The sequence below is a fragment of the Rhagoletis zephyria genome, unplaced genomic scaffold (assembly GCF_001687245.7).
Source record: "Rhagoletis zephyria isolate East Lansing unplaced genomic scaffold, Rhagoletis_zephyria_1.1 Rzeph_scaffold_00407, whole genome shotgun sequence".
Taxonomy (NCBI): Eukaryota; Metazoa; Arthropoda; class Insecta; order Diptera; family Tephritidae; genus Rhagoletis; species Rhagoletis zephyria.
The window spans coordinates 236,126-252,396 of record NW_016157491.1 but is presented as its reverse complement, the minus strand read 5'-3'; the positions used below and the strand labels follow the sequence as shown (position 1 = coordinate 252,396).

At 37.5% G+C, this 16,271-nt stretch overlaps 1 protein-coding gene across 1 annotated transcript; it reads right to left on the bottom strand.

Annotated features, from left to right (window-relative positions):
- Positions 1–1,877: 1,877 nt before the first annotated feature.
- On the bottom strand, positions 1,878–3,669 carry LOC108359542 (alkaline phosphatase-like). Its single transcript, XM_017611453.1, has 4 exons — positions 3,609–3,669; positions 3,233–3,552; positions 2,153–3,167; positions 1,878–2,074 (listed from the first exon to the last, which is right to left on the bottom strand). The coding sequence occupies exons 1-4, from the start codon at positions 3,667–3,669 to the stop codon at positions 1,878–1,880; spliced, it is 1,593 nt and encodes a 530-aa protein (XP_017466942.1).
- Positions 3,670–16,271: the final 12,602 nt, after the last annotated feature.

The window sequence follows — 16,271 nt, the reverse complement described above, 5'->3', positions numbered from 1 at the left end:
GCAAATATTGTACAGTTCCCTCCTTTTAATTGCACTTTCCAGCGTAAAGAAAAAAAAAAAACACATCGTTTAGGCAAAAAGTGATAGCTGATTTCATAAACATTGACACGCAGATATAAAACACTTTACAAAAAGCCATAAACTACAGTATAAATATGTCGGATAAAATTTTATTTATAATCTTAATAGAAGTTGGACATTGGAAAAATTACCACGCACCAGACATTCACGTGCGGCAATGAATTTTTATCTGAACAAAATACCACATTCAACATACATATATTTATTTCCAGTAATATATGTATGCTCACACCTACACCTTTAATCAACCTTTTATCCACAATAAATGTTATCGAAACTTTATTAATTGTTTTACAATCACTGCACTTGTGTAAACAAAAATCGGCAGTGTGCTATCAATAGTATAGAAACAATGTAATCACCAGTTTTTGGAAGCAATAAAGCGAAGCTATAATAACGAACTGAAACAAAACGAATTTCCCGTTATGCACTGTGGATACTTGCCAACTTATGATAAAACAAAATGTTTGCTTCCAATAAAGTCGAATTTGGGACTTCATATATATGTATATAAAAAAAATAATAAGACTTCGAGAGAATTATTATATCGCTAGCTTAGAAAGAAAAGTTGCTAAGTCCCATTTTAAAAATTTTACAGGAGAGGAAAAAATCTTCCTATAGCCATTTTCTTTAACTATTTCGCAAGACTTTGAATCAAACATTTTGCGCGTTTAAAGCAAAGCAAAACTCCATAAGAATCAGAAGGATTCGATATTTATTAAAAGATGTCGTATTATTTTGGCCTTATCGGATTTGTGGTGCTTCTTTTGGACTTATGCTTCTTTTATTGCTTATGAAGAGGAAAAAATAAAACAAGTACCTTTATAATTTTCGAAACTATGCGTATTCAATTTCTCTAGCCTCCTATATCAAAATATGAGTTTTCATAAAAAATGGACTTAGCAAATTTTCACTCTAAGCTAGCGATATGTAAGACATAGGTACAGTCAAAGGCATAAAAATACAACTATTGCACTTGGTTTGGTTAATTGACTACAGTTCCAGCACAACTGTAGGTTCGCTTTCATATTTGTTAAAACCCTGCGGGAAATGTATCTAAATTGAAGTTGATTAGGAAAGAGCTAAATGTCACTATTATCGGTATATTTCCTTTGAGGAAAGCAAACTATATTTCTATGTTTCATTAAATATTAATAATAAAAACAAAACATTTTTTTTTTTTAATTATTTGCTTTATTTTTATTTTATTACACTTCATAATTGTTTACATACATATTCTGCTGTAGGTGGTCCCATATTCGTACTCCGCTGGACATAATTTGTTCTCAATTCGAAAAAGAGTTTGTGAAGTACAGAAAGAAAGAAAGTGTATTGAAAGTATTTTTTGTAGGAGGATATTTAAATGGAAGCTTGTAAAGAAAACAAACTCCCGATAATGTCTGCATGACTCCTGCACGACTTTACAACTAATTTAAAGTTAGTTTTATCATAGCTGCTTAGAAGTTAGTTATTTATTGAACTCCCGCAAAAAAAAGCTAACTAAAAGTTGGGTATTTTTAATCAATTAATATTTTTTTCCGCAGGGAAGTGCTAAGCTTTTCATTTATTTTTACATACATGCATGTCTACATAAATAACACCTTCTTGGCACTCGCTATCTCCCAGATTATGTGGCCAACCCGTTAGTGAAATTCAAGATATTAGGAACTGATAATTAAGGCACGTGCTGGTGGTTTGGTGGAGATAAGAGTTGGTAGTTATTCCGCTGTTGATGGGCACGTTAAATGAGTGAATTGATTTTCTGCTAACGTGTGTACGTATATATGTGTGTTCGTTTATGAGTGCACTGCCATATCGGCACAGGACTTAGCGCCCTCCCCAATGCATGCGGCATATGCCATAAGGTGGGGTAGGGTGTTTTGTTGGAGCACACCACCGAATAGATGCTGCCATGGTCCGGAAGCGTACACGACGACATCTTCGCCACTGTGAACGCCGTCATCTGTGGAGATGTAGCTGGGGAAGACAAAATCTACAGAAAAAATAGTTTGATAAGTGAATTACGCAAACAAATGTAAGACGGAAGTTAATTGAGCAACCAAGGACTTACCGGCATCGCCAAACTGACCCTCCAACTCAAGGCGCTTGCCACTCTCATCCAGATATTGTTTAGGACCGGCTGCGTAGTTGAGCGTCGCATAGTGCACGCCGTTTCGATCGTAGCTGATCTTGTTGATATCCAAAATATTGTTGCCCCGCACGGGATAACCGGATATGCTGAGCGGATGTGCATGGTCGGCCGTCACTACAATGAGTGTGTCCTCGGTGCTGGTTAAGTTGCGCGTCAACTCCACAGCCTTCTCGAATTCTATTGTCTCATCCAGAGTGATGCCGGGTGTGTTTTTGTGATTGCCGTAATCGATCAGACCGCCCTCGATGAAGACGAAGTAACCGTTTTCGTTTTTACTCAAAAATTTAATGGCCGTCTCTGTCATTTCGGACAAGGTCGGCTCGCCTTCCGTTGCATGAAGATGGTAATTCATCAGCTTTGATTGGAAAAGCCCAATCACACTGGTGGTTTGGTTAATGTTGAGTGCCTGCAGCTGTTTGCGATTGCTGACCAGCACACCACCCGGGTGGCGGCGCTGCCATTCGGAGAGTAGATTTTTGCCATCCGACCGTTCACCTGGATTGCCGAATTTGTCGATCATAGTTTTTGGCAAAAATTTGCCCATACCTCCGCCCATTATCAGATCCAAATTACGGCCTGGCTCCTCGGTAATGAGTTGCGTGGCTATATCAACACAATTGGTGGTGTAATTGTCACCGAGATAAGTGCGCACGTCTGTATCAGACTCCCAAAAGCGATTCGCGACATGCGCGTAACCACCGGATGGGCTGGCGTGTGTGAGGCTGGTGGTGGTGATGAAACCGGTGGATTTACCAGCTGCCTGCGCCCAATCGTAAAGTGAAGTGAGGTCGTTGGCCGGATCCATGGAGGCTTCACAGTCATTGTAGTTCACCTTTGGACCAACGCCCAGCGAAAGAATGTTAGTCTTAACGCCCGTGAGATAAGCGGTGGAAGTGCAAGCGGAATCGGCCACCTGAGCGTTGGTGCAGTATGTCTAAAATAGCGGAATGTGTTTAGTGACTGAGCTGTGATTATAAAGAAAGATGAGTGAAGACTCACTCTGCTCAAGGCGGTGTATGGAAATTTCTCGAAAGCGAGCTGTGACTCCTCACCCGGTTTGCCGTCACGCTGTCCCTTAAGTATGCGCGCGGCTGTGATTGTGGTCAGTGACATGCCATCGCCCAGGAAGAAGATAACATTTTTCGCTCTGTTCGTATTTGGTTGCTCGACCAGACGTTTTTGAATTTCGACACTCGCCATTTTGCGCCAATAATAAGGATCCAGTTCCTCAGTGGGCACAGCCGAATTATCTGTAGCCATGCCATTGGTCAACATATTTCTACGATTCAATCTCTCGAAAGAGAAATCGTGAGGGTCCCCTAATAAGAGTTATAACGGTTAGAATTATTGTAAAGAGAACTTTGGATTTGCTTACTCTCTGCACTGGCTGCGATTGCGAGTGTCAGTAATAGGATCTGTATTCCAAACCTTAACATTTTGCTAAGGCTAGTTCCACTTAAGCTCTGGATGGGTTTTGTTACGTTTGCGTGGTGTCCACCTTTGGTGGGATTACTTGCACCGATTTCTAAGGATTTCCGACACAAGTGCTAGAGCCTAATGGGAGTTGTCTTTCTAGTTTCCGATGGCGTGCTTTACTGATCTTTTTGCTTATGCTGTCAGGTAAATTTGTTATATGTTGGTGTCTATATGGGTATATATGTATAATCAGATACAAGAAATAAATTGCTCTTGTTAACTTTGGAAATTAAAAGGACATGGTGAAAAAAAATGCAAAAAGGGAAGACTTAAGAAAAATTTGACTTTTGAAAAAAACCGAACTTTTTTTTTTTGCTTTTTAAAGACAAAAAAAAAACTTTTTTCGGGACAGTTCATTTTTTTCTGTGTTTTCTGCGTTTTGCTTTACGAGATTATTCCGGGAATTTTTTGGATCTATTCGGGATTTTATTTTCGATTTGTTTGAATATTTTTTTGGTTGTTTGGTACTTTTCGAAATTTTCGCGACTTTATTTTTGGAGCTTCCGGGGTTTTTTGCGACTTTTCTGTTCCTTCCGAGCTTCTCGAAAGTTTTCGAGACCTTTCAAGTTTTTTCTGGAATCTTTGTGTTTTACTTTTCGGGATTATTCCGTGACTTTTTTAGATTTATTCGAGATTCTATATACGTTTTTTTCGTGATTTTATTCAATTTGCTTCAATATTTTTTGGTCCTCTTCGGAATTTTTGCGACTCTATTTTTCGATATTTCGGGGCTTTTAGCTACCTTTCGGATTTTTTCCGAACTCCTCGGCAATTTTTCTGGACCATTCAAGTTTTTTCGGAATTTTTTGTGGTTACTTTTCCGTGATTTTTTTTAGATTTATTCGGGATTTTATTTACGGTTTTTTTTTGGGAGTCTATTCGATTTTGGTACTCTTCGGAACATTCCCGACCATATTCTTGGCTCTTTCGGGGTTTTTAGCTGGGTTTCTGTTACTTTTCTGGTTTTTTTCTGAACATCTTGGAAGATTTTCAAGACCTCTCAGTATGTCTACCGAATTTTCGTGTAGCACTTTTCGGAAACGTGTCAGGACTTTTCTGTATTTTTTGTGTTTTATATTTCGAAATATTTTCAGTTTTTTCGGTATTTTTTGTGATGCTTTACGCGACTTTTCGAGACTTTTTCTTCGCGTATTACCTTTCGGTATATTTTGGAATTTTCTCGGGATTCTCCTAGTTAAACTTTTCAGCTTTTCGTAACCAAAAGAAAATTTAAATGTAAGCTTTGCTGTTTTTTTTGCGGATATTATTGTGTTTTCTGTTAAATTTTTCTTATATTTTTGCTATGAAAAAATAAAATGCAGTAAGCATTCCTTATTTCTTAGTCAAAATAATAAAAGAAAAAAGGAAATTAATTTTTTTGCTTTTCATTAATAAATGAAAACTCGATACGGTAGCTATGTAGTACTTATTAAAGCTTAAATTCACAAAATTCGGTATAATGAAGGTTGCAGAGTTACAATTTTCGAAAGCACGAAATAAACTGTTGCCTGACGTATACGAGGCTTGTAATTGAACTAATGTTAGCATTTCTGTTTTCGGGCAAATGGAAAATAAAGTTTCGCCAATTGTGCTAAACGAGTAGAGTTGCCAGAAGAACATAATTATTTTAATGTTTGCTGGATTAAAAATGGCAACGGTTTCGGTTGATATGAGTTGCGAGATGAGATTAGTAAGTGTGTACGCAAATGTGCGCCACCAAGTTTTTACAGAACAATTTCCCAATATTTATCTTAACCCTCCAATGTAAATTTATCAAAAATATTTATATTTAGTATTTTGATCCTAGTTTTGTGTTGTATTGTAGATGAGAGATCGGCATGACTTATTTCGTGTATATTTAGTTAGTTTTGTAAATTTGATATTAAGGTGCTAATAAAAATAAAATTCGGTATTGGAATAATAAACTCAGGCCCATTTTTACTTTGATTGAATTTTTTGTTTTAAATCTATAAGTTTTTAGAAAGTCATAACTGATGACGACGTTAAATACAATTATGAAGAATATTAAGAAAAAACACAATTTTGGTGGCAACACTGGTTTCTGCTTATTCTAATACAAACTACACATAAATAATGCAAATTAAAGGCAAAAAAAATAAAAGAACTGGATAAAAGTATTACATTGTTTCGACAGGAAATCAAATTATTCTAACTTAAGGCAGCTTATCGTAAAATTTATGTCAGGAGGTCGTTGAGCTTGCTGGCCAAGTGTTCAGTGTACCTTGTAAACACATTAGAGAGCGTCACTTTGAATGAAAGAAAAAAAGACTCGTAGCTTCCAACTGCAGTATCTTTTAAGGTGAATAACATACTCTACAAGGGAGCTCTTAAAAGTGAACAAATCACATCAGTCATTACTAACTAGTGCAAGTTTGTGCCGGTCATTGTTCGATAAGAATTTAAGCGGTAAGGCTCAATATCACGTAAAGCGATTAGCAAGTTGAACAAACTTTGTTGTGTGGGGCAACACGACTTTCAATGGGCAACACTGTTAGTCAGTAGTCGGCATTACCAATTGTAAAATGGAAGATAATGTCTCTTCCATGTTATCTTGAACATCCAGACCGTTAAGAGATTAATAATGCATTGAAAACCCAGAAGTGGTAGGTAGTCTTCACAATTCAAAGACAGATGTCGTTTATCCCATAATGGAAAGTGGTAGAAAATTGCTAAGCTGGTAAACCTCCGCTTTGTCTCATACTAGTTAACAAACTAAGTGACATCAACCAGTTGATCCGCTACAATGTTTGCAAAGGACTTGTGTGGTTTTTACTCCACGGCTGGTTGTTGTTTTTATTTAGGAACTATGTGCAGATTTAAAAAAAATCGAACTTCGCATAAAAATGTGTAGAGATCACATTGATTTCTTTCACAATTTCGATCTCAATTCCGTCGAAATGAAGCTGATTACAATGATAGTGTTGATCCAAGCCAGGATGAAAATAAGAAATTTCCACGTGAAATCGAGAATGGACCCGAAATTGAGATAGGGAGATGACTCGCTGATCTAAATAATAAATTATTTTCGATTTATATTTCGATGAATATGTTTAGGTATATTTTTACCTACCAAAAAAAAAAATAGGAAAAGGTTTCACACTTTATATTTTTTTTATATTTTTGTGTAGACCACACTGTAGAGTGTTGTCGACTGATAAGTGATGAAGCTATAAAGTGCGCTTAATAAAAAAGAAAAGACAAAAAAGCGATAACAAAAAAACCACCAATCAAATATGGTAGTTTGCAGGTGTAGTTGTATTTGGATATTTGACCGTACTCGGTAAGTTAGGCAGCTAGACAGTTGGTAGCCAAACACCCACCATTGACGATTGTTCAGTTGGTAGAATGTAAATAAGCTGCTTTTAATTAAATACTAACTGTACTTTACTTGAATTAACATTTTAACCGAATGATATATTTGTGCATACAAAATATCCACTTAAAATGCAAAAGTTACCCGCCGTGCATCAAAGGGTATACATATAACAAGTAAGAAAGTCTAAGTTCGGGCGGAGCCGAACATTAAATACCCGGCGCAAGTATTAAATATATGTTTTCCACCTTTCCGAAAGCTACCGCTACATGATAAGCCGGGGTGTATACATTTTAAGTAAATTAGCGTCCTTAAATTTCGAAATATTGNTACCCTTGTGCACAAGTGCGCTCGGGTATAAAAATGAAACTTAAACAACCCTGCAGAAAATCTGACTAGCTCAGAACTAGCGTGGAACTAGACCTTTTGCCGGCATTACTAGTTCTAGCTCAATACCCAAGCAATGCTTTCAACTGTCCAGTTTTACACGGCGATGTCATTGGCGGTGGTAATTGTCGCCCAGTGCATTACTTTGCAATCAGTTTTTAACCGCTTCCGTTTTGGACAGTGTTTTTTTTCAACGAAAACGTATTTGAGATTCGATTTTTGTAAATTTTTTTTTGTTTTTTCTTTTCTTTCACAGATTCCATTTTTGTTACATATTTTATAAAGAAAAAAAATGTGAGCTACACGCAACAATGTAAATTCATTAAATTTGAAAACTCACAACTGCCTCCATCGCGATTTGAACTCGCGACCAACGATGGTTGAGTCGGAGGCCTTCTTGCTGAGCTACTTTCGTATTGTACGAGTAGGCAGCATTTTCACATTTACACCGCAAGTTTCAACTGTCCCGCTCTGCATTCATTTTGGCCACTAGTTCAGAGATAGTTCTGAGATATGTAGTTCGGAACTAGAGCTTTGTCAGACTGTCTCTAAATTTTACTGCTGGGATAGTATAGTTGCAGTAACGGTATCAACCTGTACTTCACTCTTCTTACCACATGGACTGGCAATGTATTTGAGTGAAGCGCAAATGTACTCCGCCGACATTGGTGAAATGTGTGTGTGCGGTAGTGCGTATGCAAATGTAAATATATACTTACACACATACAAACGTACATACAGTGACTCAAACAAAAGACCACGTGTTGTTTTTTTTTGATATTCGTAATGTTTTAGAGCAAATTTGTTTTATTATTTCTCTTTAAAAATGTCGTCCAAGTGTTTCCCAAAAGCATACCAATCACAGTTTCAACTTTTATAAAAAATTAAGGAAAATTCAATAGATTTTCATCAAAATCTTTTTATTCTGAACCTCTAGAACATTTTTGGGTATGCAGTTTTATAGCCCATGCAATTCTAGCCTAATGAAGTTCAAGTTTCAACCGGCTAAAAAATCGCGTTGATTTTTGAGATTTTTTTTTTAGACTACTTTTTGTTTTTTTTTTTTTTATACAACAAGTGAAATTTACGAAACCTGGCGTTGATGTTTTGAAATTTTGTTGCGAACGGCCTCACGCAATTTTATTTCATAAGAAACTCACGCCTTTATGGAAAAAAGTGCAAAAATCCGTCACCAAAAAAAAATTCTCAAAGTACACAGGATTTTTTAACCGTTTGAAACTTGCCCTTCATTAGACTAAAGTTGTGTGGGCTATAAAACTGCATACACAAAAATTGTCTAAATATTCAGAGTAAAAAGTTGACATTTTCATGAAAATTTGTTGAAAATCTTAGGTACATTTTGTATAAAGTTTGAAACAGTGAATTAAATGGTTTTGGTTAAAGCTTGGACGATATTTTTATAGAAAAATAACAAAAAAAATTAGCTCGAACGACATTACGAATATTAAAAAAAAAAAACAACACGTGGCCATTTGTTTGAGTCACTGTATATACTTAAGTATCTAACAAGAAATGGATAAGCAGCAGCTGTCTCCTTTGTAAGTACAAAACCGCGTATCGTCATTCTGCAAAACCGCGTAACCGACATTGGCTGCAAAAAATTGGATTTGCTCACACAAAGCTCTTGGCTCAATCCTTATCCATTCGTCCTGAAATATACTAGCCAGAAATGCGATTGCTTTATAAAAAAGAGAACCATTTTGAAATATGAGTGTTTTTACCCTCCAGATAATGATTTCTAAAACTTCACATACGCGGTTTTGCATTTTGTTGATACGCGGTTTTGCACTTTAAACGACGATATGTAGTATGTGGTAAGAAGTTCCATGCAACCCAACAAGCAGAAAATAAATATTTTGCCAGGGTCTTTGGAGAGTGTTAGGTAGGTCATTACTCTCAAATTGAAATTAAAAGTGTTCTCTTTAAGGAGAAAGGACATCAACGTGGATTAAACAAAGGGCTGGTTGACTTGCTAAAATCTGCTGTTAAAAATATTCAACCCATAATTCTTCAGCAATGAAAAGCCAAACTAATCAGCAAATATTCTAGTAGATTAACTTGTTAAAACCGACTAATGCAGTGGCTTATCTGTTCGATAATTTCGACATTTGTATTTCAGTTGAAAAAAAGGCAACAAGCTGCAAACTGCAGTATCGGTCATAGGCGAGTAGTGATAGCTGAAAACGGGTGTAGAAGCTTAAGGAAATTAGCCGAGTGTTGAATCATGGCACCACGTTTATATGTATTATTTAAGTATATCGGAAAAAGTGGTACTCTATCTTATGAGCATATATACGAAATGCTTGGAAAATGCAGGAAAGTTAAATCACACCTCGCCAAAGGATTTTATACCAATAAGTCTCTCATCATTCTGGTGGAAACATTTGAAAGACATACTGACTTATTTGTAAGGGATATTACTTGCATACACACAATAGACATAGCGCAGCATCCCTATCGTAAGCGATCTCCACAATAGTAGTCCATTGAAAGATCAGCTTCTTAGATGTTGAGGGCACTATCACCTTAAATGGACACAATTAGTAGATCCCTGAAGAGACACGGCATCTAGCAGTGTATCAACTCGATGCTGAAAAGCAGAGTAGCCAGCGCAGCTGTAAGCTCAGAGACCATTTTCAGAACAACGACAAGGGGAACTCCGCAGGGAGTCCCTGCTGCGGCCTACGATGATGACTGCGCTATACTAATCTCCGACAAATCGACACTCGGCAGTGTTTCCAACTGGGCAAAATAAAATGGGCCAGGAAAAATTCTCCTTACCAAAGCTATACGGGATTAGCCTCAAACTTTCTGCCGAGCCGAAGTACTTAGGTGGTATCCTTGACTTCAAAGTTATGTAGATAAACAACGCAGAGGCAAGTGGTTAGAAGGGCATAGCAGCAGGTAAACTAATCTGCAAAAGGGCTTTCGGGAAAAACTGGGAGCTGTCACCGCATATCATTCACTGTATGTACACCACAATCAGGTTGCCGATTTTAATCTATGGAGCGCAGGTCTGATGAAAAGCACTGGATAAAAGCAGTAAGCAGAAAAAAATTGGAAGAGCAGAGAGACTCGCAAGCATCGGTATGTCAGGCGCCGTGAGCAGCGCAGCACAAGAAGGCGCAGTCGCGAAAGAGGCCCTTGGACTCACGGAATAAAAATATCGATGCATCTTTTGCATCCCTAGACCGACTAAGGTTGACGGCAGAGTGTTTGCTATAAGCTATGAAATGCTAAAAATTACTTACGAAACAACGAAAGTTTTAGCAAACACGCTGCGGTCAATCTTAGATGTCGAAACTGAATTACTTACGTCATCCTAGGATTTTTGTGTAATGTTTCTCATACATTTTTCAACTAGGCCCACTGTCTACAAATGATACAAGCTCGCTTTGCAGAAGTTGTAGGGATGAGGAAGAGACAAGGCGTCTCAAGCATTTGGTATTAGGCTTTTTCAAAAGTTTGTGGGAAATAGCTGAAGTGAAAATATCGCAGCTCCACAGCTTCATCCGGGATAGTAAATGGTATAACACTCATGGCACTCATATACTTAAGCCATTAACTACTTTATCAATTTAAAACCAATTCTAACGGTACATTGGGATACGACGTGGAGTGGAAGAAAAAATCTAAACAAACATGTGTATAGTTGTATGTACAAAACGAATGCCAAGTGAAGAACGAGGTTTTGTGATTGCTATTACCGCTATTGCGGACTCTATGCAAATAAAATGTTGAGAAAATTGGAAAACCCACTGCAAGTGACTGCATCAAGGATTCTGTAGTGCGAAAGTAGTTGCAGATGAAATGTACACAGTGCACATGTATGTAAATATGTACATGTATATGTTTGAACATTGTGGAACATATGCTCTCATATGCAGACCAAATGCACTTTTTTAGGATATCCGAGAACAGAACGCTATTTAGCTAAAGAAGTAAAAATAAAAATGTATAATATTTTTATTTTAAATATATATGTATATATGTGTGCGCAAAACCATGTAAGAAGTGCTTATTGCAGATGATGCAGAAGTGAGAAAAGTCACTGAAGTGTGATTCGCATAAGAAAAGTTTTGAAAATACCTCATAAAAAGACTGAGAATTAACTAGAATTCATTGAAATACACTACAAAAATATTGAATATGTGAAAACTAAAAAAAAAACAGCAATGTGCATACATAGTATTACATACAGTACAGTATTGGCACAGAGAATTTTTCGCAATATCTGCAAAGTTTTTATTCTAATTTATTTTAATTTATTTTAGATAATTTTTTATAAAAATATAGTAATATATATATATATATAGTAATATCTAAACTTTGTGCAAAACTCAGGAAAATTCAATAAATTTGCAACTTTTTATTCAGATTATTATTATAGCCCATCTAATTTTGGTATAACAAAGTGCAAGCTTGAAGTTGCTAAAAAATCGCGTTGATTTTTGGCAATTTTTTTCACTCACGTTCTTCCATACTTCCATTCTCGAAGGTAGTAATCGGTATATAGAAAGGCTTTGAATGAGCTAGCCCCGAGTTTCACCATTACCTGATATGGATTTCCGGGCATAGTGAAATATTTCGAACCGGCATAGCAGTTGAGCTCGCTAAGATTGGAATTGTCCTACGCTCCCTTAACTTCATGGCGGAAGACTATGTTAGTTAGTCGGATGGTGCGAGTACAACCAGCAGCCCTCAATATAATCAGTGGGTCGCTTAAGACCATTTCCACTCCGGCCCTTAACGCCATTGCCTAACATAGCACCTGTCGAAATCGCAAATGAAAGCAGCTGCAGCATGGGCGGTAGTCATATTTAAGAGCAATGATTGCCTGACTGATTCGCGGCCTGGACACTCTAGTATTTTCGAAGCCTTCGATTTCATCCCGAAAAACACGGGTCACTGAGTGACTAGCCTGTCACCAGCTAGCCCGCTTCCCACCCACATCCCATCCAGGGATGAGTAGGGAGGGGCGGCGGCTTGACGGAAGGGTCGCTGGCGCGGTATCTTCTATCGAGCTCTCCATCAAACTTAAAGGCTTCCAGATCATTGCAGTGTTTATCAGGTGAAGGTTGCCACCTTTAAGGGGGCAGTCGATTGGCTGCTTTTGTGCACGATGGCGGTAAGCGAAGTTAATATCTACTGAGACAGCCGGACGGCAATCAGAACCCTGCGCTCACTTACGGTACGTTGGAAGCTTTTGGAAAATGCCTTAATTCACTCTCAATCGCATCGGGATATTACTTTATAGAACTTGTACGGATGCCAGGCCTTACTGATATCGCAGGAAACCGTACGGCCGATGCTACTGCGAGGCCAATCTGACCGAAGATGGACCGGGAATGGGCTAAGGATCTCCCTAAGCTCTCTAAGCGGGATATATCCATTATGATAGGTGTACTGTTAGGCCACTTTCCTATCGGGATAATCACAGGTAGATTAAATATTACACTGGATCCCTTTTATGGCAGCTTCATGGAGGACGACGAGGTGGAATTATCACAGCATTTCTTCTTGGCCTCCTCAGATTTTGCTAGACTGCGGCTTGGGCGCTTGGGTTCGTACTTTCTGAATAGCCCGTAGGAGCTCTGCTGGACTAACATTTGCTGCCTGCGAAACTTCGTTCTCGGTACGGCGCTATTATCGCTTTAACTTAGCAGTTGCCACTCTCAGCGGTATAACAAAGGACCAACTATCGGGGTCTAAGTCTATCAATTAGTATTTAATATTTTCATACTTAAATGGAGGCCACTGTGGCTGAGTGGTTAGAGCTTAGTACTACGTACTACCACGCCAAAGGACCTGGGGTCGATCCCTGGTCCGAGAAACGCGAAAATTAGAAAAAAGTGTATTTCTCCTAGGAAAAAGCTTCGCATTTGCCTTTCGTAGACAGCGTAAAAAAACTTTGCAAAATTTTAAGCGCCAAATTATTATTTTTATTACTCATGATTACATAAATAATGGATTTAGAACTTTCTTGCATACAGAAATACAAAATTAAAAATAATTAGGTCTAAATAAAATAAAGTTAAGCAAAATAGAAGTAATTAGCTGAATAAGCTGAACCAAGCGAAAGCATTTACCAGCAAACACTACCGTAACAGTTGCGTTTTGCCACTTTCTGACAGTCGAGAATCGTTGCTGACCTATTGGCCGAATTTCCCGAACAATGGCCCGCACCAAACACACGAACAGCAGTGCCCATTGTCCTGGCTAGCAGAAAATGAAAAAAAGGTTGAAAACATTCGGAAACGGAACCGGAGCAGCAACAGGCAGGCATTAAAATGGCAACGCAGTTGAAACAGTCCTATCCCACGCTGTCCGACGAGACAAAACGACACTGCTGTTAACAGCTCTACAGCCGACAATAGCGTTACAGAACTGGCCGCGTGAGAGCAAGAGACTGAGAGCGTGTCCAAGAGTGAGAGCGCAAGCGAATTGGCGAAGGTGTGTAAAGTGCGTTCGGCGAACGCTAACATCGACCTGTCGCATCGCGTTGAGCCTTCGTCTGCTGTATCGGCGGCACTGGTGTCTAGCCGAGCGCCAGCTAACGGTACCAGCGGCTCCAGTGCGCAACGAGCATTCGAGCAGTTTGGTTTGTACGAAACGAAAAAACGGTTTTTTAATGCGCTGCCGCCGCCGCTGTGATGTTGTGTGATGTATTTGGTAGTGAAAGAAGAAGAAGAAGAATGAACCAAGCATAAGTCGCAGCAGCGCAACGCGGCACTATAACAAGGCAAAAATCGTGCGTTTGGCTGTGTATGTGTGTGTGTATTAGTGTGCATGAGTGCGCACTTGTACGTGTGTATTCACACACACATACATATGTACGGTATTTTCAGTATGCCTGTGTACGTGTTAAGCCTAAATGTGGCGTTGTAGTGGTTAAGTGTAAATACGAAGGGAAGAAAATTGGGTTGTGAATAGCGTGAAAATAAAAAAAAAATCTTCGATTTATTTAAAAAAAAAGTGAAATAATGTATTTTCGCATTGAGTGATATGCGTGAAAGAAAAAAAACTAAAATTATTTTACTCAATACATCACAAAAAAGACGATAATTATTCTGCGCTCTACGAAAAAGTTTAGCCATCCGCTTTCTTACGTACATACATATTCTTCAAATACTTTAATAAAAATGTTACTCATACGCCACGTCCACTCGACGTTTCAAATTTGTATTAATTTTATTTATGTAAATTCTATAATTAAAATTTTAATTTTGGCCAAATTTCTTCTACATTTGTGTATTCATGTGGATTCGTTTTTGTTCAAGCGTAATTTTTACTGGCTACACATTCTTTAATCTCCCGTGCGCAACACAAATACATACATATGTATATACGTACATATGTATGTATATATAACTTTATCCCGTTTTTTCGATTCCTTTTCACCTGCAAATTCGCCCCTACATTCACAGCTGCTCCACTTCATTTTAAGTATTATTGTGTAGCTGCTCTCCCGACTCCCGGTCGGAGTATCGAAGGCACCAGTTTGCGCGCTCACCTACAGGACTTACACAAATACACACACACATATATGTACATATTATTTCCCTTATCCCTATATTGAATGCCTACGTATGTATGTATGCGTCTGTGGTGGAACCTTTTTCTCCGAGTTTTCCATAGGCTGTTGCGCGCTTGTACAGATTTTCATAAAAAAATTTAGCAGAAATTTATATACATATGTATATACATAATATATACAGCTGTGCTACATATTTATTTGTCTATATACATTCATACATATAAAAGTAGCTCTACATAAAAATTTCCATAAATGTTGCAATCAACAATTGAAGTAAATTTTCCATTTGATATTTGTTTTGTAAGGCTGCCTTTGCATTTTTAGCTTCCCGTTTGTGTGTGTGTATACTTTTCTGCGGCATGACGAATTGATTTTACTTAAAATTTTCGGCACTTTTCCATGCGGTTTTGTTGAATCACATTTTATGCGATCCGCATTTTTTCTTATTTTTGTACGAAACGCTCGCCAAGATTCTAAAAATTTCTTTCTTTCATTAGATCTTCATTTCTACAAATGTATTGAACGAAAGTTTCAATTTACTTTCTTAACAGTTTAGTTGATTTCAGTCAACGAAAATATGAAGAGGTTATAAGTTTTACATAAATATTTTATATGTAACTACTTGATCGTTTTTGCTGTCCAGAGTTACCGTGGGTGAGCATGAAAAGCTCTTTGAAAGTGTGCTGAATATACAAATAATACAAAGAAGCTTTGTCAGACTTGGGGGCGATTTCATAATAAAATTAAAGAATATTTTAAAATTTAAAGGATGCTTTATTTTGCTGATCGATTTCATAAAGCCACTTTAAAGGTAAAGGTGTCCATAAATACCCAAAATTACAATTTAAATGACACAAAGGTCCCTTTTGTAAGAAAAAAAACTTATGTCATTTTCGTAGCACAATAACATATTTATGACAACCAGCTGATGAAATTTTGCCGACATCAGCATTGCCCACTTTGATATTTTCATTTATATGAAGCTTTTGTTATTATTGAATTGCCAGTGTATTATGAAAACACTTCTTGTTTAAAGTACATTTAAATAACACTTTAACTAAAAGAAAACTTTTGAATAAGGCACTTAAAGTGCTTCATTATGAAATTGGCCCTTAGCAATAGCAAAATAAAAACTAAAAGTTTAACCGATTTCTTTAAATATTTGAAAGTCATTCAATATAAAAATTCTGGAATAAGTAAGACTTAAAAGCATTCCACCAAAATGTTAAAGAAATCATAGCCAAGTTTCAGTCGTATTAATCACCCCAATACATTCGTGCCAA